Source organism: Nelusetta ayraudi, unplaced genomic scaffold, assembly GCF_046127955.1.
Source record: "Nelusetta ayraudi isolate G7.1 ecotype Tasmania unplaced genomic scaffold, CSIRO-AGI_Nayr_v1 ptg000048l, whole genome shotgun sequence".
NCBI classification, from domain to species: Eukaryota; Metazoa; Chordata; class Actinopteri; order Tetraodontiformes; family Monacanthidae; genus Nelusetta; species Nelusetta ayraudi.
In genome coordinates, this window is record NW_027466098.1 from 7,080,492 (window position 1) to 7,103,663 (window position 23,172).

Consider the following 23,172-nt stretch of genomic DNA (forward strand, 5'->3'; position numbering starts at 1 on the left):
CCGCTTACTCAACTCTCTAAGAAGAGGGTGACCTGAACAACTGAGAACCTTCAGAAAAGAATTTATGTCTAGATATGATAATAACATTGTTGTTGTTGCAGTTATTGTTGGTTTGGTCAATTTTTTTGATGGACATCAGGCAGAGTTGTTATTCATATGTCTTAATACCATTGCCTTCAAACTGTTTCCCGAGAGGAATGGGCTTTGTTGTATTCTTACAACGAAAAGGTCAAACAATTGAGCAGCAAATGAAGAAACGCAATCCAAGACATTTCAACAGCAAGTTTGTAATTGAGAAGGCATACACTGCCCCCATGTGGCTGTTAGGCTTATTAGCCTATTAAAAATACAGATTCACGTTCAAAAAGAACTGTTGACAAGGCAGAGGAGTGACTGTTGTAGTTTACAGTACAACATGATTTAAATCTTTAAAAAGGTGGTAATCGTGAAAACAGTTAATAGCTCCACTGATAATAAGAGATTGGAATTTTCTCCAGCAAACTCAGCATTTTACAAACTTATCAGAGGAGTCAACAAACAGTATTACATGACACTGTCTTTCCACAGTTAAAATGGTTTTGCAGCCCTCTCACAAAGACTGTTTAGGACCTTGTGACAGACTTCAGAAGTATGTTCTTAAGGTAGGTGCACAGTTGATTCATCAGGTCTTTGTTGTGGCCTTCAACCCAGTGCATCTCAATCTGGAGATCGTCCTCCTCTGGAATCACATTCAACAGACACTTAAACAGGAACTGCTCCACTTGGCTGAGGCTCAGGGGTTGTTTGGTGTGTGGATCACTTGCAGCAGCTTTTGGCTCCTTTCGCTCAGGGTCCTGCTTTGCGCCAGTGGACACGTGGGCCTCGATGTCCACACCAACATCATCATCGCCGGCTTGACTTTCAGTGCCTTTATTCTGGTTTGCAGCCTTGTTGTGTGCTTGGTCTGAAGTGGCTTCATCTGAGAATGCAGCGTCGCCCAACTGCTGCTGCTGCCCAGCTGCTTCCATAGCAGGCGCGGTATTATTCTGCGTTCCGTCGCCCTCGTCCTGGGTGTGGCTGCTTTGTACGGAGGCCGGGTGGCCTGGTGGGCCGGCGGTGGCTTGACATCTGGTCGCAGGACGCTGAGGTGCCCGAGGGAGCTCCCGCAGCTGACGCACCCCCTCACGCCTCTTTTGACGCCCGTGGATCCAAGTGTTCTCCACGGCTGTCAGGAAGAGGCTCTGCTCCAGCCCTCTGCAAGGGACGCGTTTGTGCAGCACCTGCAGGGTCAGTCAAGAAACACAAGGTTTGAAGATGCTCTGTATGTTTGATTGACGTCTGTATGTTTGATGTCTGTATGTATGTTTGAAAAAGGAGTGCAGTTTCTGAAATGACTGAAACTGTAGCTGTGGCTGACCACTGCATTTGCATTTCCTTCGACAAGCGCGCAAGGCTAAAGCTCACCCGTAGGTCAGTTAGCGTCTTCTCCAGCAGAGCGGTGATGGTCTCCACAGGGGAGCCACAGCCACCAGCAGAAGACGAGGCTTTGGCCTGGATCTCTTTCAGCCCAGCCTCTGTTACCGTGAACGACAGGGGCTTCCGGGGCTTTTCTAGTTTTCTTCTCTTACTTGGAGGAGACTACAATAGATGAACAAACAGACAATAAAAGTGCATGATTAAAAACATTAAAAGACTCCTGCGACTTGTCAGGTGAATGTATGTAATAAATACATGAGTTCGACGGACAGGTGTGTGAAAATACTGTTTCATACGATAGAGGATTAGGGCCACAATAAGAGAAAAAAATATTAGAAAAATATTAAAGTCTGTGTAAAATAGGATGAAATTTCCGTGAAAAAATGTAACATTTTGTGAGTAAAGTCGACCTTAAAAAAAGACCGGCAAGTAGACTGGAGGGATGGTGGATTAACCCAGTTACCCACACTTAAAAATAAACCGCAGAATACAGGTGAATACCACAAGGTGAACCCACAGTAATCAGGAAACTGGCGAAAACGGAAGCACTCCACTAGACTTGCGGGCAAAGCCTTTCGACTTTTTTCCTCGACATTTTGACTTACTTCACGTTGACATTCATTTCAAAATTTTGATTTTATTCACAAAACTTCATGTTTTCATGTCATCTTTATTTTCAAAATTTTGACTTTAATCTCGAAATTTCAACTTTATTCTCGAATTGGAAACTTGAAAAAAATAATAATAATTCTTTCTCTTCTTGTGGCCCTAATCCTCTTCCATAAGATCAACTGATTTCTTTAAATGACAACTTAAAACTTGGACCTCACCAAGTTTCGATATCACATATATTGTGGGTCCTACCAGCCACCAAGCATGCTTCTATTTTGTAGGCTGGTTAATTCTCCTTACGGCAGCTACTGCAGTCACGATACATTATTGCCAGAAACATTTAGACGTGCGCAGAACGCTTTCGCCAGACTCGCCACAAGGTGGCGTGCAAACCAAGCTGTCCCTCTGCTCAACCTGCAGCAAATTAAAGTCTTGTTCCTTGCGTCTAATCCGCCTCGTCCTGTCACGCTGCGCTGGCAGTGGAGGTCATTACCCGTCCGTGTCTAAACGCGACAGACGCTCCGCTGCGACCGTCCCCTTTTCCCTTTCCCTTGTGCCAATGCATCAGTGCCACACTGGCAGAGTCACTGCGGGGCGGACTGAGAGCGGTGGATGCGGCGAGGGGTCTGCAGCCGCGCCGCACTGTGACGAGGCAGACAGCATGGCCGACTGACCTACAAACAGAGGAGGAAGGAGCAGACGGTGACCTTCAGACTGCTGCACTGATCTGACTCAAGTTTGGATTACTTACTTGCTTAATCCACTTTGAGGTCCCCGTTTAGATTGCAATTCATTATGAATATTAAGATATATATATATTACATCTTATGCTTGCTATGTTGAAGAGCTATTAATTGGAAATCATGGAAATCTGTCTTCCTACATCTGTTTGTTGCTTGACCTAATGCTTAGCTCTCAGGATGATTTTTAATCTTGCTTAGTTAGAATAACAGACAAACAAATCACAGGGAGAAGAGACAGACATGTGTGTATGACACTGCCTTGCTTGGCTGGTTAGATTTTTTCTTTTTGGTTTTGCCAGACATGTCTCGCCCTCTCCCACTTCTTCCAGACACCATAAGCCCTGCAGCTCATTGTGAGAGGGGCCGAAATCAATAAAATTCATCCACTCAAACCGTTTCTTTTGGCTTTCTGCAAGGAGCATCCTTGACATGGATTCCGTCTCTCACACTCGCACACATAAATGCTTGTTTCCAGACAAAGAGCCCAATATCCACACGTGTTGTAGACCTTCCGCGGTTCCACCTTTCCGATGAGAACATCCTCTTCTGACGGTGGTGCTCTATGGCACTCTATTATCCCACTTTGCAGCTCGAACCCTTCTCTAACACACAACACAGACAAATGGGCCACGAGTGAATGACAACCTCAAAATAAAAGCCTCGTCTCGGCTTGAAAACCACACACAGTGAAAGCCGACAAGTTCAATTAGGGCTGATCTCTCCAGATGTAATGTCATCCAATCATCCATGTGGACTGACACACAGACACACAGACACACTATCCCCCTCTGGCACAGGCTGTAAATTATTCTCTGATCACCCCTCAGCGACCACTCCCCCCCCCCTCTTTTTCTCTTACCAGGATTCTCAGAATGTCCACCAGGACTCCTGAACTGTGAACCTTGCTGACCCCTGCCCGCCTCCTCCCCCGTTCACGCCCGCGGCATGTTCGAGCAACAACAACAACGGCGACGGCTACATGCCGCCTTGGGCTCCCATAATGACGGGCAATCTCTCAATCCTCACGCCACCCTTTTGTCCGTTGTTGCTGGGTGGCTTTATCAGAATCCTTCCTCTTCCTCGACTCATATTGTAAACCCATTATCACACCACAGATCAAGGGAGGTGACCATTCCCTGCACTAATGCGAGCGCCACATCAAAGTGTATGTTCTCTGCACTGTGCGCCCAGGCTGTGGTACAACAAACTTGGACTAATACGTTATCATAGAGCGAACCACTGTATTGTGAGGATAAACGAGCTGTAGAAAAACTAATAGACAAGCGTTAACAAGATATTGATTTTTAACACCAAGTCAATAATTTATACTATTGAACATTGTCAGGCTTGATATGTTCGCCTAGCATTACAGTGGAAAAAACTCAATGCAGCAAAATGAGAGATAGATGTTGCACTCCTCAAAACACTGACAAAATAACTGAACAACATCCAGAATAAACATTTGACTCTAGTTTCCTCCTAATACTGATGCTTTGAGGAGGTCTCTGAAAAACGTCAAAAGCAGCTGTCAGTGGTACCCTCTGTGACATCACAATGGGTTTACTTCCAGAGCTGTATGCAAAGTTTCTGGGGAAAAAAGAGCAAGCGTGAGTAGTGAAGGATGGACTTTTCTTAATTCTAGGGATTTCGTTAACAGTATTGTTGAATGAAGTCAGCATCACATGGCACCTTTTAAAACCTGCTGCCTGCCTCCTTATACCTTTCTCATTTAGGTTCTCAGGAAAAATGGCCACTGATCAATTAATCATTAATCGATCGATAAGGTCAAACAAATAACGATTAATGAATTAATTGATCTTTTTTTTTTTTAACGTTTTTAAATAGGAATCTGTTCTCAAACTGACAGTAGACACTGGAAAAAACAAAGCAATTACAGTTACAGAACGCCCCAGCTAAGGAAACAATAATCTAGGTCATGGCTTTGTGCGCGTGTCACATGTGTTGAGTCTATATGTAACATTCATGAGCGGCCTCATGTCATGTGGACACATACTGTAAATATATGTTCTGTGCATACATCGTGGCAGAATTAGGAAGTCAACCGTATGAGGGATTACACACGCAGAGATGTCAGTCAAGTATGCGCACACACACACATACACACACACATACACAAACACACACAGAGGGGTGTGGCCAGTAATGACAGCGAGCAGCTCCAGAGCAGCGATGGATGTGCGTGCAAGAGGAGGAGTTGGAAGCGAAGGCGGAGGAGGAGAAGAAGGAGGAGGGTCAGAGGAGGAGGGTCAGAGGAGGAGGAGGAGGAGAAGTGAATATAGGCCAATTCTTCTGCTCAACTGATTTCCTGCTGAAATGGCTAAAACGCCGCTAAGTGCAACACAACACAGTCCTTGCGTGGCCTCTGCTGCACCCGCCAACAGCTCTCCTCGTGTTACTGCAATGTGGCCCGCCGTCGCTCCGACACCGTCCTGCAGCCAGCCACCTATTCTCAGCCGTCTCACTGCCGCTGCTTTCTGTCCGGCTCCCATAACTCTCACAGTCCAGAACAAAAAAAAAACAAAACAGTCTCCTCAGTGTTGTCGGCAAACAGTGCCGAGGCGTTGCCAGGATACAGCATGCTTCCCAAAATAAAAAAAAAACAAAACACAAAATCACAAACACCTCCCTGGGGAGGGGGGGGGGAGCAGTGAGTGCTTCTAATGGAAAAAGGTTTGGAGGGGAAGAAGCAGGAGTCTGGACGGAGGCGGTGCATTATTGAGGAGGCGGCTCCGCTGCTGTGGAGACGCGTCGGGGCAGGAAGGGAGACATTCGCACGGACCGACCTAGACTTGAGGCATCGATATGAATCGGCCCTCAATTTGAAGAGAGACTCACCGGGACCATGACGTCGTCATAGAAGCTCCAGGCCAAAGCCCAACGCATGGTTCGCCCCTGGCAGAACTCTGTGTGCGTCACCTTGGGAACCTGCAAAAAAAATTAAAAATGAAAGAGACAAATGTGAAAGTGGTGGTGGTGGTTTGGAAATGTAGAATTTCCTAAGACAAATAATACATTTAATGGCTTCATCTTGCAGTATCTACAGTTCAAATCAAATGCATGTGGCTGTTAGTCGTGTCAATGTGGTCAATATAGAATCATGAGCATGGTCTGTCCATTTCCCTCAAAATAAAGGGAAATGAGTTTAGACAATCTTAATTGTAACACAATAAATTTCAAGACACCAATAGAATAGACAACACTGCAAACTGCCAGAGCTTAAAATGGGCCATGATCCAAAAAAATAAAAATCGAACCTGTGGATGAATTCAAGGCCTAATGTGCAATTTTTGATACAATCTAAATATTCAACATGTTAATCTGAGTCGCTCTTTCCAGATGTCCCACTTAATCTTGTGTCTGTCTTTGGCCAGTGGTCACATGATGCCAGGGTAACACATATGTCTTCTGGGTCACTACTACAGATAAGTGGCTGTACAATTTAACGGACAAGACGTACGTATGATACAATAGGAACAACAAAATAGAAACACTTATCATCTTATTTGTTTTTCAGTGACCTCGGTGTATTTTGGAAGTTGATGACCGTAAAAAAAAAAATATTTATGTATTCTCAATTCCATTTTGCATATATAGATCCTTTAAAATTTTGCACATGGAACACGGTGCTGCCCCATGCAATGTTAGGGTGCAGGCCCTGGCAAAACGAGATGAGCGACAGTGTCTGATGAAAAGCAAATCAATTTTATTGTTGTGATAATTCCTGGCTGGTGAAAAGTGAGAATTGTGATGTGTAAACAATGTGTGGCATGAAAGGCTGCTAACTGGGCACTTTAACAACCTCTTAGGACTGGCTTTGTGTGTGTGTGTGTGTGTGTGTGTGTGTGTGTGTGTATGTGTGCGTGCGTCCACGTAATCACTGTGTACATTTGTTGATTAAAACCCACCAAGGGAGACGAGGTGGCTGCACGGGAGAAGATGGGAGGAATGGCTGATAAAAGCATTAGCATATTAACCAGGTGGAGCTTCCGCTTCCACACACGCTGGGATACTGGGACACGGGCTTCTCTCTGGACCGGAGCCAATGCCGTACTCACTCTGATGAACGACCTCTGGAGTAGGCCCGAGTGATGACTGGCAGGGTTTCTCTCTCTTTTTTTTTTTTTCATTTGTTCATTTCTATTTTTAGTCTACATCTCCTAAAACTAAGGACGAACGTGAGAATCCACTTTAATTAGCTCAAACACTGCCGTGCTGCAACGATGAACCCACACACAAAAGAAACTAAAGTGGCTGGGATCATTGGCCGGGTTTTAATTTGACAAGTCTATAATAGAAGTCAGTCCTAAGTGTTGTCGTTGTGTTGTGATGTGATGCTGATTAGCTCGCAAAATTAAAAGCCTCCACTTCACACCCATTCAGATTTTTAGATTTCTCATTATTTAGGAGTTCACAGGCTGAAGACATAATTTCTAAAGGGAAAGTGGAATTCTAGCATCATTTAAGAAAGTTATATTTCTCCAAGTGAGGACCATCTCCAGACACCCACTGCCAGGGGACTGATGCTTTGACAGAGGAGGCCAAAGGTCCATCACAAGATGAAAAGACGTGGCTGGGCGCTCACTCACTCCCTCACTCACCCCTTGCTTCCTCAGCTCCTCCTTCAAAGGTGCCAAGCTGCATTTCTTTCCCAACATGCAGCTGTACCACCTGCAGAAAGAGGAATCCAGAGTGAGCAGGCCGTGTTTCAGTACTGCTGCTGCTGCTGCTGCTGCTGTCGGCCAACAGTCCGGGGCAACAACACCACCACGTGCAGAGATCAAACGGAGTGAGGTGAAGCTTCAGGGAGCAACACAAAGAGCAGAGTCGACAAGAGAGAGATGGGCACACTGGAGGAAAAGGCCGTTTTGAAGTTTCCCCCCAGTGCGGTCAAATGATCAATAACGTCTGCTTTGCAATGAACAGAAGCCGGACTGTGATCAATGGACAGCAGAGTCCAGCTGGACGACATCAAAGAAAAATAAACACGGTGGTAGTTTTAATCCAACAAGAGTTATATATCATGTATTATATATATTATAAAAATAATAGCCATTTGTTGTTTTGTTCAACGTTTATCTCTATATCCAAAGTGCAAATTTACCACAATAACAAAGTATAATATTTCCTTGAAATCAGTTTTGTTGGACTTAAAGAGTGTACATTTTTAAGGAAGCCCACCTGACAGTGTAGTTCATATTTAGGCCAACTGTCAGGCGGGCTTCCTTTAAAAATGGAGGCGCAAGATGGCAGCTAACTGGGAGCAAGACCCTTAATGGTCTATGTATATTCTTATACATACAAAGGAAAGCCGTTTTAATGGTAGGAAAACCAAATTACTTTTATTGTACTGCAAGTATACACTTTTATGGGCAGTATTTTAAGCTTTTACCAATATAATAAATCAGAAATCGAGCCAAATTTTACACACTGGACCTTTAATATTGTATTTAAGGGAGCGTTGGATTTATGAATCATCGTCAATGAAATCCACTATTAAGCAAGTCTTTCTTATTTTTTTTGTTTCAGCTCATCGGTAAGAAACCTTCAATTGGCACTTTTCAATGAACCGAGATGCTGAGCGGACTCAGCTTTGCCTGGTCCAACCGGTCGATTGGACTGCGTCCATCAGCAGGAGGTGTGAAGGCACCTGGAGGAGGGACGGGGGAGCAACATGTCGGCCTCTCTCGGACGCAATTAAATATTGAGCAGCGCTAATATTCACAGATGTCCCCTCCGCTTTCCGTCACAGCAGGCGGGGAGTAATACCCTCCTTGGCCCCCGTGCCCCCCCGCCTCAACCATCCTAGAATACGCGGCCACGCGGGCGGTGGCATCCATCATTGGCAACGCGATTACCCGCCAGAGAGATGGCAATCTTGATACAGCGGCGTGATGAACGAGCAGCATTAGCTCATTTTGCTATTTCACAAGGAGGTTCTCGAGGGCTAGACATTAGCGGGAAGAGGAGGAGGAGGAGGAGGGGGGAGGATGAAGGGGGTCTCTCAGGACCCGGCGACTGAAGTGTGAGCTGGCAGCGTTGCTATGGACACCTGGCGGCTCTGGCTGTCCCGCCGTGCTTTCAGCGGAGTGACAGCCGGCTCCAGTTGGCTCGGCCCGAGCTTCAAACCGGCTCGGTGAGACGCTGGTGTGACGGAGAATCACCTGAGAGCAGGATCTCCCTCTCTCTCTCTCTCAGGGCTTCCCAGTGACACACACACACACACACACACACACACACACACACACACACACACACACACACACACACACACACACACACACACACACACCGAGGCTAAACAGGTGTGGCGTGTCTAATCACTGTTAATAGCCCCCGGCTCCGTGTCTCGCTCTACTGCCCCCGGTGACAGCCCCTGGTAGCGGAGGGCCGCTGGAGACGCGTAACCCACCCAAACACAGCTGCTCCCTGTGGGCTTCCAGCGCACTGAACCAAGCACCTCTGGGCGACAGCTCGTCACGACGTGCAGCTGCAACACCTGCGAGTCTCGCACATCTTCGCAACTGCTCCGAGCGCGCAAATTGGAATGAAACCAGCTTGTTTTAAGATCTATTTGCGAGTAGAAAGCAGCTCAATGCCCAAATATCCAAAGGGGGCGGGGGGAGTGACACAGGTACGGCATGAAAACAGAGTGAAGGGAAAAAAGCAACAAGCAGTGGTGGGCCTAAAGATACTTAGAAAATAATTTTTTGTAAGTATAAATATATGAAGAAATTATCTTAGTAGTCTGTTCTGTTCATGTCATATTATATCCACTTGGTTGTGCTGCTTCCAGTCTTTTATATATATATGTATATATATATATATATATATATATATATATATATATATATATATATATATACATATATATATATATATATATATATATATATACATACATATGATATATTTTAGCCAATTATATTTCAGCTAGCTTGTGTTGTCAGGTTCTATGAATTCTGCCTGCGGCCTTCAGAATCAGCAGAGCAGGCTCCTGTCTGCTGGACGGGACATCACACTGATCTGGACATGTACGCGTCCTGTGACTGGATAAGCACCGAGTGCACCGACAGCCTGGAAGACTCAACTAAAGCCGGGGGTTCTGTTAGCTGGCGCCACGAGCCCACGGTGGCTGAAGGAGAAGATAACAATTTAGTTGCCGAATCATCTGCAATTTAAAACGTAAATAACGTGGCAGCAATGGCGCGGCAGCTGCGACAGCGTTCTCAGCTGTCTTGCTGTTGCATTTTCTCAAAAACACATGCACATAATGTGTTCAACAATGTTTGTTGATAGTTTATCGGACGTCTTGTTTCAGCTCACAGAGCGTACTTTTGTTGGATTTATTAAAACTGCCTTGAAAATTGCCGTGCCTTGTCGTGATTTGTAAGTGGTGATCTCACTTTCCTGATCTCAGCTACTCTGTATTGGGAATGAGGCTCTCGTGAGGTGGTTTTCCAGACGTACCGTTATAGAGGTATATCGCAAAAAGTGTCATGGAAACACTTTTTTCGCAGTTATGCGTCACCGGACGTGACGTACGTGGTCACGTGACCGGTTCACTTCAAGTGAAAATGGCGCGTTGCATTTGGACGGAGGAGGAGACGGAATTTTTTTTATAAATAAAATCAAAGGGAAAAACATAACAGCCGCTGTTGACAGGAGGCAAACGTAACAAACAAAAGTAAACGTAATTCTCGTAAATCTCACGGGACGAAATTTTACGAGAATTACGGCACTTAGCACCATTCAATGGAAACACCTGCAAATCGCAACTGTACTTTGTTGAAATTTCAGAAACATTGCTTTTATGTAGCGAAAAACTGTCATGTAAACGCAGCTAACAAGTAAAAGGAGGTTTGCCTAATAGTGTAGTGTAATATATCCATCCCGCCCTCTGCGTACCGCAGTCGCCTCTTGAGCTGCAGGCTGTCGTGAATGATCCTCTTGACAAACTCCAGCTCGCCGCCCTCCGCCATTATCTCCGTCACCCCGCCCGTGTTGACCGAGCTGGGCGGAGGCCGCCGTGAGTTCCTTGAGTTGACCCCCTGGTGGGAGCAACAAGACAGACAGAGATTACGGCCAAATCCTATTAGGGAGCTTTTTACTATCGCGCAAACAAACGGAGCCTCGTGTTCGGCCCGTGCTTCCGAGAGTTGCACTCGCACCGAGCGGCACTCTGATCGTCGAAGAAGCTCCTCCTTTCAAAAAAGATTGGAGGGAAGGAAAGCGCTTACCTTTGCTTCCAGCTGGTTGGCAAAAAAAGGAGGGTTGCACATGCAGAAGTCGTACACGATTTCCGTCTCCTCCTTCAAGGCGTCCATCAGCAACGTCTTCTGTGGAACTTTGACAACTAGGACAGAAATAAAACACCTGTCTTGATAGTGTTCATCACAGTGTTGAGTTGTATTAATGAAAGTAGTGTAAAAGCAGGAGACATCCAAGTCAAACAGCTATAAAATATTTGCTTCTCAATTCCAAACTGAAGAGGCGGCGCCCTGATTTTTTTTATTTTTTTTAAAGCTAAATGCGAGCTGGAAACACAACACAAAGCACAATGCATGATATGAATAAAACATGCAGGCACCATTTATCCAAATGCCATGAAAACTAATGTGATATTATGCAAGCCGTTTCCAGTTAAACTGACTGATTGTAAAAGGTTACGTTTATTTGGGGAGGAATGATAACAGCCTTGAAAAAAAAACAAACAAAGCATGGCTTATTTAATAACCAATAATAAAAAAAGAGATATCTCGTGTTTGCTTTTGCAAATTTTATACTATTCCCCCTATTTTCAGATCTTTCTTCATGGCACCGTTGTACGAGGAATGATCACGATATGGATCATCTCAAGAAAATAGCCATGTTGGCCCTTTCTGTACAGCACCAAGCAAAGGCAAAGTTTCAACGTCATTCTAAAACAGATTCTGTACGTGGAGCGAACAACAGGACGTTTCACGCGGTAGCACCGACATTCATTTCCAGAACTACCACACACTTTCTGAAAAGTCCAGCATGCATTTCATGACCTGAAATGCACGCAGAAAACATGATGCTGGGACCTTACTGTCCTTCAGCCTTGCTTAGTTCAGCAATAGTGTGGCATTTCTCAAACATGAACACAATTAGTTCATGCTCAAATTGGTCTAAGTTGAGCATGAACTAATTGTGGATACTGCCTGTGCACTAATAGGAAGATTCCCTTTCTGTCCGGTCAACAAAGTGTCCCGTTTATTTAAGCTTTACCGTCAGTGATCAATAATAACAAACAAACAATCTTTCGCCCCGTTTTCCTTCGTAGCAACAAAATGGGCTGTTCTTTCTCCTTGCTAGGCCTTTGCTAATCATCCAAGGGTGGGACCCCCGCTCTGGGAACGCAGGTGTACCTTTGACGAGGTCCGACAGATTGTTCTGCTCCACGTTTTTGGTGGCGTAGTCGAAGCAGATGTCGTCCACCTCCGTGGCCAGGAAGTACCAGCCGTTCATCGTGGCTCCCAGCAGGGGGTAGATGCAGGAAGCCCCAGTGCCTGAGGAGAGGAGGACACACACACACACACACACACACACACACACACACACACACACACACACACACACACACACACACACACACACACACACACACACACACACACACACTTGGGATTTGGATGACTTCTATTCAACTATTGCTGACATCAGGTCGGCCGCTGGTCCAATTAAACGGGGAGCGGGTTAACTTAGTGTTCCTTAATGGACGGTGACTGTCAGGACCGGCGCCTCTTATCAAATCATTGGCAGATGACAGACGGCATAATTGCGCCAGTGCGCAGGAGAACACGCCGCCACTTGGCGGAGGAGGGGCACCGAGGTGATACATCGCGGGGAAAGCCGCGCTTGGCTGGACGCGGCTCACGAATCAATGACTTGAGGAACGCACGCGCCCCCGCACACACACACACACGCAGCTCCTTCAGTGACAGAATGACAAACAGGTTGTGACATGTGGATGGGGGATCGGCCTTGTTTGTACTGGGAATACTGGCACTGACGGGGCCGGTGCGCCAGCAGCTTGAGGCACAAACTGGAGTTTTCTCTGCAGTTCTCCACTCATCTGTTCCGCACCTCACTGCAGATTGTACTATCATTTCAGGCAGGATTGAACAGTTTTGGTTGGCAGACAGCGCTGTCCCCGCACGACCGTCAAATCAAACGAGCCCGGCGTTACCGATGTCGATGCCCCGGCGCGGCTGCTTCTGGCCGTCGATGAGGTCCTCCACCCAGTGGATGTAGTTGAGGCGGAGGGGCACGGTGGGGATGAGGCGCTCCAGCGGGATCTGGATGGTCAAGCCAAAGTCCTCCTTCAGCAGGGTGCAGGTGAGCGCTCGCACCGCTTCTGGCTCCTTGAAATTCACCCTGGAGGAGACGACAGCGACGTGAAGCATCAAACACAGAAGCGGAGGAAGGGTTGGAAGTCAAGCAATCAAACACTGATGGGGTATTTAGGGGCACGGTTCCACTGGTTCGGCTCGGTTTGTAGGCGTTTCCACTGGCGCCTGCGCGGTTGCAACGGTTACCGTTTTGGTCCCTGCTTCCTTGGGGTTCCAAGCGTGTTGACCAGGGACGACGTAGCACAGAGCAGGGCTCCGACTGGGTCAGAGTTTTGACGAAAGCCGAGTTGAAGTCTTTCACCAAAAGCCCCGTGTGTGGATCTTTTACATTTTCACATATTAAAAAATGAAATGCTCAACTGTACCATGGGCGAACGAGGAGCTGCAGATGTTTTAGTTCTCGGTGGGCGAAGAAAAAGCTCAAAGAGAGCTGGACGGACGGAGCGCCACGCAATGAGAGAGCCTTCCTGGTTTCGCAGCCGGTGGCCGCAGTACAGCAAAACAGTGTCGAGAGAAATGAAAAGCAAATGCAGAGCGACTGCCGAGCAACTGCCCAAGCACCAAGGACTACAACAGCCAGAGTGGAAGCAACAGGAAAAAAAACCTGGAGGTTTGTTCAGCCTCGCGGATGCGAAGGCCCACTGGCCCGGTGGGCAATGGGAGGGAGGCGGCCTCGACGAGAGAACAGTCGGCCACAGCAATATTTGAATCTTGGAAGGTGATTGGATAAACATTCGAAACTAGGATGATGTTTTTATATCCTTCATTATTGACTGGCAGTGGTCACAGGATTTGCCCACAGCCTCCCTTCAAGGTTCATTTTAATTTAGCGACTTGCTCATCGTCTTTTGTTTTAACCACCGAGGTCACCTGACGGCGGCGCAAACTGCCCCCCAGTGCAGAAAGAACTTCATTAACTCCCCACACTGAACCTCATTATTAGACATCACACACACACGCACGGCAGGCAGATAAGCAGCAATTCAGTCCACAATCCCTCGCTAATGACCATGAAATCCACATCCACACCTCCCGCTCTCCGGCAGCGAACCCTCGGCCTCGCCTGTTCCAGCAGCTCCACCGTCTCTTCCCGCTCCACGTGTTTGATGACTGCAGCCGTCTAAACACGCGGTAATTAAAGCTGTGCCGCCAAGCGCCGTCGCACCTCGGCAGATGTAATTAAACACGTTCTGTCGACGGGCACGTCTGGCACCTCGCCAGTTCCATGTCATCAGAATTTTTCAATCGTACAATATGAGTGCGTGAGAGCTCCTGCACTTTTGATTTTTTTTATTTTTTTATTATGCTGGGCAAAAACAAACCATCGCTTGCAGCTTTTGTTTTTGAGCGCTGCGATTTTCCCCATCTCTTGTTGTGCTTTAAAGAAAATATAAAGGTCAGGGTGAATTTACTGTTTTTTTTAGATGATCTAAAACTGAGCAACTAAATGGAGGTACAGCAATGTGCTGTGAATAGAAGCCTAATGTTGATTTTAGAAACAACAGAGTCTTCAGTCATGAAGATATTTTGTATTGAAGAAATTGAAAGAAACAACACGAATCGCTACCAGTGTATTGTATTGCTTTGACCAGTCAAGATCGAGTTACACCGGAACAATGTAGTGTAGGATAGTGCAGTACGGTAGGGCATGGATGACACAGTGTAGTATGGTAAAGTCAAACAGCATATTTGATTGCTCAAATGATTTTATCCCTCTGCTTTGGAATGAATCTAATTTATTGATGTTTTCTTTCTGACAAATGAAAACAAGGCTCCTGTAACGAGATGTTGGACCAATAATATCCGTCTCTTCTATGAGAGGTCGACTTTCCAGAAAGTCTGCGCTTCAATATTTAATCAGCAAAGAGCTCCACCTGCAGATTAAGTGACAGTACAAATAAGACACTGTAATACAACATTGCGTCACTGCTAGCTTGCCAGAGCTGCAGCCTCCCTGCCTGCCTCCCTGCCTGCCGTCTGTCTTTGCCATTGGCCCTTTTTTTTTTTTTTTAGAAAAGCTTCAAGTCACAACAGTTTTTGATGGTGTGGATAAAAGGGCAGAGCTGGCGCACAGTGGAGGCAGCGACGCTCACTGGACTCTGCATCTTCATTCTGTGGCGATAACAAAGACAAACGACCCCCGGCGAGCGGCCAGGCGGAAGATAAATGAGGAGCCGGTTCACGTGCAGCACGCGGCATCAATCTGGGCCGCTGCTCTCCGCAGCTAATGGTCGTATTAGCTTAATGATGCTCAGAAATCGGTGTGACCTGGTGGAGGAGCACCTGGATCAACTTGAGGATTTCTCGCTGAGATGAAAATGAAGAGGAACGCCGCTAACGAGGGAGACCAACCCGAATGTCACGCCCTCTTTCATGTTTCTTCTTTTTTCAGAGACGTCATTATATTTGAATCAATATCCATCCAAGGCTGCGGCTCAGGCCAGCCCTCTATTTTTAGTCCGACGTGAGTGTGTGAAAAAGCGCGTGTGTGCCTGTGTGTGTGTGCGTGACGCAGGCCGACGACTCCCATCGGCAGCGCTGCGTTTCCATGGCGACCACACCGACCGTGGAGACGAGAGGGGAGCACGCAAATCCGGCCACGCTGGAGCAATGGCCGATGAGCGCGAGCGCGCCCGCAAATTTCACGTCTGCGCTCTGACGTAAGGAGAGGGCGGGGGGCGGGGGGGGGACGTAGCTCGCAACTCAGACGCCGGCGTGGTACCAAATGAGCGAGGGGGGGGGGGGCGCGGGGGAGGACGACTGCGGAGGTGAAGACGGAGAAGGGGGAGGTTTATTTTGAGATGCAGGCAGTAGGTGGAGCACGCACAGCGGACACAAACAGGCTCGCTCGCACCGTGATCAGCACGAAGGTGCACACACACACACACACACACACACACACACACACACACACACACACACACACACACACACACACACACACACACACACACACACACACACACACACACTGCACGGGGGCGGGGCAGGGTGGGGCAGTGACCTTCAAGGTTGATCCGCTTCACTCCCGAGCAGTGCAGAGTCATTTTGTGCTGATAAGCAGCAACTCGTCTCCGGTCGTGCGGTTCTGTGCAGCGACTTTGCAAAGTGAGTAAATCACACACAGGGTGTGCAGGAGCCCCGACACTCTCACTCTCTCTCTCTGTGTCTCTCCCTCTCTCTCCCACTCATCCCTCTCCCTCCCTCACTGAGCAAGCTGTAACCCGCTGATGCTGCTAAAATTACAGAGCACCTGCACAACTCCAATAGTTACCGGTACTATGTCAATATGTGCCCATCTATGTCAATATGTCTTGTCCTGTCTAAAGTGTGTTTTTGTCTTCAGTGTAATGAGTGTGCGGTGGGAAAAAAGACTATTTTAATCTAATCTAGATGAATAATTCTTCAATTTTTTTGAGAAGTGTCTGTTTTGAATTACATGCACAGATCACAGCTTAATCAAATGTCACAAAAACATTTTTTTTGTTGTTGCTGTTTTTGCTTTCAGTTTCAATCCTTATGATAGAAAATTGTAAAATGAATGAATGAATGAATGAATGAATGAATGATTGAAATAACAGAAGCCAGAGCAGTTACTAACCTAAAATACACTTGTATGCTTGCGTGAAGATTTTAAAGGGTGAAGTTTAGGTCAATACTGCCTGCAAAAACAACAAAAGGTAGAGATGACTTTATAGAATTGATTCAGAACACCAAATCTGTCAGACATTTAGGTGGCACACAATGAAACAAAGACAATAGACCAACCATCAACACACTTGCGGGCAGTGTTTGTAAAGTCACTGCCGTCAGCCAGTAACAAACCCACACGGCTCCTGAAACGCGATCGATTCATAATGTGCCGACGAAAGCTAAACACAAACAATTTGGCCAGGAAATGATCTGCTTTTAGTGGCTGAAACGTGTACGTATGTACAGAACATCATCCTCCCCTCAGGCGCCTGGCTTTCCTTTATCTTTTATGTCCATTAATTAAAGATTACATTCAAAAATTACATAAAAAATTACGTCGCGGTTAAATAACCGCTGATATATTTGGAATCACAAGTCAGAAATAAAAATCCCCGTCGTCTCCTTACTACTTTGACAGGCTGGTGTAGAAATGCATCAGTTAATCAATTACACAAGTGAAAGTACTTCTTCGTCTCGCAGCCCCCCCCCCCCTCCAAAATAACACCAAGACAAAATTAAATGTCAACCAGGCTGTTCAAATGATAAAACCCACCCAATCACGCCTGCTAATCCGCTCTCTCTACCCCCCCCCCCCCCCCAACTCCTCTCCTTCCCCCTCTATCTATCCATCTGAGCGCCACTCCTTCCCCGAAAAACGGCGAGACAAAGCAACGCTCAGACTACTTTTGTGACTTATCTCCGTCCCACTTCGGCTCCAATCGCATTTCAAGCCACAGTTGCGCTGCCTGGTGGGTCTGAGCCTGCCGATATCAGCCGCTTCCACCAGCCGTCCCTAAATGAGGAGAGCGGCACCACCCGGGAGGATTGAGTGAGTGTCTCCCCGAGATTACTCTTATCCCCATCTCACTGCTCCGACACTTATAAAAAATAAATAAATAAAGTCGACGAAGTCGGAGGGGGGGAGCTGGGGGAGGGGGTGGGTGAGAGGGGAAGATACAAAAGCGTGCTAATCCCTCCACTGATGGAATGACAGACTGGCGGTGGAAGGAGAGCCAAATTTCTGTACACAGCTAACCAGAGCCACGCATCAAGTGACACACAAATCCTGGACATCCGTTAATGTGGCTGGCGGGGAGAGAGCGAAGCTGCCAAATGGCTCCATGGCTGCCTGGAACCACTTGTTTTAAGGAGGAATTTGATGCCGAGATTTCCTCCCATTTTATACTTTTATCACTGTTATGCCTCTTTTTCTGTTTGATGTTTTTTTCCTTATCATATCATCATATTAATTATGTTTGTTTAGCACTATATCGTGATAACGTCATATATAATTCCTAATATCAGAAATGAAAACTAAACTTAATAACTAATATTGGCATAATGACACACGAACACATGCACACACATTTCTTTATTTCAGGTTATCTTTATTTATTTGTGTTTTTATCTCTTTTTCTTTATTATTAATTTTGTTCACTATGTGAGGCCGTTTTAATGTCTGCTGTGGTTAAGACAGACACACTATTGTGTCCAGCTGCCATTTGCTCTCTCTGTCCACCCCAGCCCCTCCCTCAGTCCGGTCACGGCCAGTATTATATTTTCATATAATAAAACCACTCAACAGGTAGTTCCTGAACTGACCTGTGCGATTCACACTCGCGGGGCACAAGCTCTACCTTTGAGAATAAATCTGCCAGCCATCACATAGGCTGTGTTCAGACTGCAGGCTAATCTGATTCAAATCAGATTCCTTCTCAGATCTGATTTTTAGGGCTGACCGTCCACACTGTATTTAGCAAGTGTCCAAATGGGATCTGGCTCTGTTCAGGCTGGGCCACATTATTGACCCATCTGACAGGTTGCTGTCGTCAGCGGAGCCATTTGAAACTACCTCCCAGAAGGTGGTTTACATCGGTTTTGCAGAAATTGGATTTCATGTGATTTGTGACTGTTCAGATTACAAAAAAGCCATCCAGTTTAAATCTGGATGGGCTAAAAATCGGATTTTGGCTGGCAGTCTGAACGCAGCTATGAAGCCATTCACAGCCATTTATGCCTACCATTATGGCCAGACAGGACAAGGGAAAGCAAAAAATACTCGGTATTTTGGAGTGTCACCATAGTGCTCTACAGAAGAAAAACTGCAAAATAATACACCACGAGGATTTTTGACGAGGCTGATGAAGCTTGCAGGATCTCACCTACAACCACTGACAGTCATCTACAACGCTGCTCCACCACACATTATACTCTAAATAACCACCATTGTCTCGTTCTCCCCCCCCCCCTATTGTCAGTGTTTAATTTCTGGGTTTAGCCCAGACAGCCTCCACCCATGTGTCTGCTGGTGACTGACAGACAAAAACAATTGAAACATGTACCAGGAAGACGGCGAGTGCAGCTCCACGTTCACGTTCAGACACACACAGATGTCCTCAACGAACTGACGCTCTGTCCGCATTCATTTGCATAATAGAGGTGGTTCTACTGGGGGAGCAGACGCCTACCTGTTTTATAAACACAGTGAGCGAGCGAGGAGAGCGTTTCCATCCTGACAGACTGTCAACACAAGTCCAACGACAATAACAACTGTCAGCAGCGCGCGCGCACACACACACACACACACACACACACACACACACACACACACACACACACACACACACACACACACACACACACACACACACACACACACACACACACACAAATTTAGAAAATGAAAACAAATTTTACTAATTTTACTCAGGGTTCTTAAAATTTAAAAATCAAGGCTGATTCTTGTGTTCTTGAATGTGATTCTTGTTTTGATAGCCCAAAACAAAACAAAATAAAAGCAAAAAAATTGTATATGAGTCACACTATCAATCAAAAGCTTTTTCAATTCAATCAAATGACTATCATTAGCAATGTAACTAATTAAAGTGAAACCTGTATAAACTTCCTGTATAAATGGTCGGTCAATCTGTTCCGTTTTTAATGATCAGTTAAATAAACTATGTGAATTTTGTGGAAGGAAACTGGTTTGAGCCGATGTCACAAGAAAAACAAACCACTGACTGCAGAGCTCCCCTCTTCCACCTCATCACACACAGGGATGACAGCGCAGCACTTGGTCTCGGCAAACATCCTTGTAGGCTCCAACGCTTCACTTCTCATACAGACAGCAAAGCCTGACATTCCTATTGCCAGAGACAACACGAGGACAAAATACACTCACAGAGAACTCAAAAATCAAAGTTGATCCGATGAGTAGATCAACTGATCAATCTCAATTATCCTCATTAAATATTTGCCAGATATTTTGTGTGCGTTTCAAAAGGCTCGTCACACATCACAGGCACACATACAAAGTGAAAACATGTTGTCGTCTATTGTTAATAAGACAACACAAGAAAGTACTCTTGTACTCAGATGTTTGTGCAAGGGACATGATCTTGCTGAAAGACCCAGGTCTGAATAGCTGGATGGAATAATGCACATGCAGCAAGTGGGTCAATGTTGGTAACTGCACTAAACAAGTTTCACTTGGAGAGAGAAGACCGATTCTTAGCGCATCTCAAATTTGTGTCCAAAAACTTTTTTTCAACACTTCATAAAAACAAACAATGCATGCAAGTCCCAAAAGAAACTAATGAAAGATCTCAAAGCAAAAGTTGTTGTTACATTATCCACCTCTGTTAATAATAATGCTCACAATCTCATCACATTCTGATTATATGCAAAAGAACTTCTTACTACTTTAGACAAGCTCAGTAAAAAGACCATCTTTTTACTTTGTTTGTCTGAAGAAACAAATCCTGCATATAATTATAGCAGAACACAACAATTTACTTGATAACCAAATACTGCATTGATGAGCTCTGTTGTCTACGCAACCAGGATGGTTACTTTAAGGATACTTCATGAAGAATCCTCAACTCTAATGCTGTTATTTCACAAATACAATGCTCCAGAGGCCTCACTCAACCGTGAGAAATTAAGCAAAAGTGCAAAAGCACGTTGACGGGACTCATGCAGAGGTCAGGCTTGAGAGGAGGAGCTGTGAACACAGTCCGCTACTTACACAGGTCTTCCGGTCAGACTGGTGTGAACGTGTTGCTGGAAGTCCGGATATTTGGAGGCAAGATAACCAAAGTCCGGCGGCTTGTCTTTGTATCGGTTCCGGGGATGCATTGACTTATTGAGAGCCATGTGGACGGAGAGACTGGAAATGTATAGTGCAGAATGAAGACATGGGTCAGGATGGGATAAGTTTCAAGCGACGGAATTCACAACCCTCTGTAAAAATCGAGAGCTGAGACAGAAACCACACAAACTGAGAGGAACATGTTGCTTATTCGGTTCTAGTGTGTAAACTCAACTTTAGTTAGGAGTAAACGTGACTATTTTAGTAGTGTAATGAATTACGTACTGGACAAAAAAACAACAACTAATGAGTTAGCGCCGAATGCTAACGTCAAACTTCTGCTGTGTCAGCCTACCTTTACTTGACGAAGGCTGTCTGTATTTTCCGGCTGGTTAAGGCTTCAGCGGACTGACCAAGAAAAGGCAAAACCAATTGCCACAACTCACGTTTTTCAAACGTTGTTCACTCTCTGGAAGTCTGTTCCGGTTTACTCCAGACGTCATCTCCAGCGTGTTGACGTCATGAGGCGAACGTGCTCTCTGTTGTCAGCAGAATCTGTTTCCCTTTTTCGTTAGTTTGAATGAGACTTAAAGCATTAGATTTGATGTAGCCTACATGTTGAAGTACACTTAATGTGCCTTTATGTACATTTAGTGTACACCAAACACGTAATATTTGCTCGTCTACTTTTTTTTTTTTTTTTTTTTGCGAAACTCAATCTCCCTTGCTATCTGTTACATTTTATTTATTGAGTTAATGCATCACTTTTCTGTAAGTATTTTTTAAGTTGATAACGTTTACGATTCACTTTATTTGAACAAATGAAAAAAAGCTGCTGTCACTGGTTTACTGGTTCAAGCACTGGGTAAAAGTCGAGTTTGTTGGTTTTTTTCCCCGTATGCTTCTTCTATAATTTCATTACTGTCATTTAGAGTAATAATAACACAACGAACCCACTCCTCCTTCACCACCGTCCTCACCCCTCTCCCTCCCCCCAAAAAAGGAAAAGGGACAACAGGTGTGCATCTATTGTATGTGCTTTTATTGTATTGAAAATAATGACATCCAGCTATATTGTTGAAAGTTTACTCAGTGAGAAGTCTGTACCAGAGAGAGCATCAAGACACCATAATCCCAAATGTTGATGATCCACCTTCTTTGAGTAAGTCCAAGAGAAGTAGTATAATTTATATATTTAATTGTATATTTTATTGTCCGGTGTGTCCATTAATTAAGACACATAAATTTCACCAAAAATTTTGGATAAAAGTGTTGGACGAACTAAAAGAGGCTTCTCTTACCAAACACAAGCCACTTCTCTTTATATTTTGGCTTCAGCTGAGACATTCAGCACAGGTATTTTCACTCGCAACGCTAAATTGTACTCCAAATACAAAGGCCCTGACAGGCCTAGAACGATGGTAACGTCACTGAAATAGTTTTCACAATTTTGGGGAAACAAGCAAGTTGGCGTCTGTACCCCATGAGGCTGATGACACTGAAGGTTGCGGAAAAGTTTGGATGGAATTAGTTAGTGCTTCATTTTGAAGGGGAGATGCAGCCACAACCCTAACTGGATCTAACGATCATGTTCAATGACTTACCTAACTTGTTTGTTTTTATATGCATTTAAAACATCTGGAAAAGTGTAAACTCTCTTTTTTGGGACCATTAGGATTGTCAACAATCAACATCTACCTAATAAAAATGGCTTTATTGGACGTTTCTACACGGCCTCACGTTTAAAATAATTTTTAGTTGTGAAAATTGCATTTTTAACATTCATTATGCATAGTACTGCTTTTAAATGGCCAATTTCTGCATTACATTAGAAAACATATCAGCTATGATTTTGTTGCCCCAACATGAAAAATGAACCCCACCCCAAAAAAACAACATGCAAACGCAGGTTAACATTTGCTTGACCTATAGCAGCTTCTTGGTGTCAGGATTCAATAGTTTTCTGATTCTCTGGATTTTGTAAGAAGAGGAAATTAAAATGGCCACGCTATATAAAAAAAAAATGCATTTGTACACATAGCAATTTTAACTTAATCCATCCTCATTTTTGAACAAGAAAAAAGTAGATGAATCCAGAACGCACATTTTAATGATTGTTGGTTTCTGCTACAGTCAGCATTATCATGGAACTCTGAGCAAAGAGCATATTTCCCATTCAGTCCAC

General features: G+C 45.2%; 1 protein-coding gene across 1 annotated transcript; it reads right to left on the minus strand.

Moving 5' to 3' along the window:
* Positions 1 to 271: 271 nt before the first annotated feature.
* Positions 272 to 21,488, minus strand: mettl16 (methyltransferase 16, N6-methyladenosine). The gene is made up of 10 exons (XM_076036012.1): positions 21,343 to 21,488; positions 20,925 to 21,065; positions 13,042 to 13,229; positions 12,221 to 12,361; positions 11,069 to 11,184; positions 10,737 to 10,879; positions 7,430 to 7,499; positions 5,667 to 5,756; positions 1,444 to 1,617; positions 272 to 1,259 (listed from the first exon to the last, which is right to left on the minus strand). Exons 2-10 carry the CDS (start codon positions 21,050 to 21,052, stop codon positions 603 to 605), a joined length of 1,707 nt encoding a protein of 568 aa, XP_075892127.1. The 5' UTR covers positions 21,053 to 21,065; positions 21,343 to 21,488; the 3' UTR covers positions 272 to 602.
* Between the last annotated feature and the right edge of the window lie 1,684 nt (positions 21,489 to 23,172).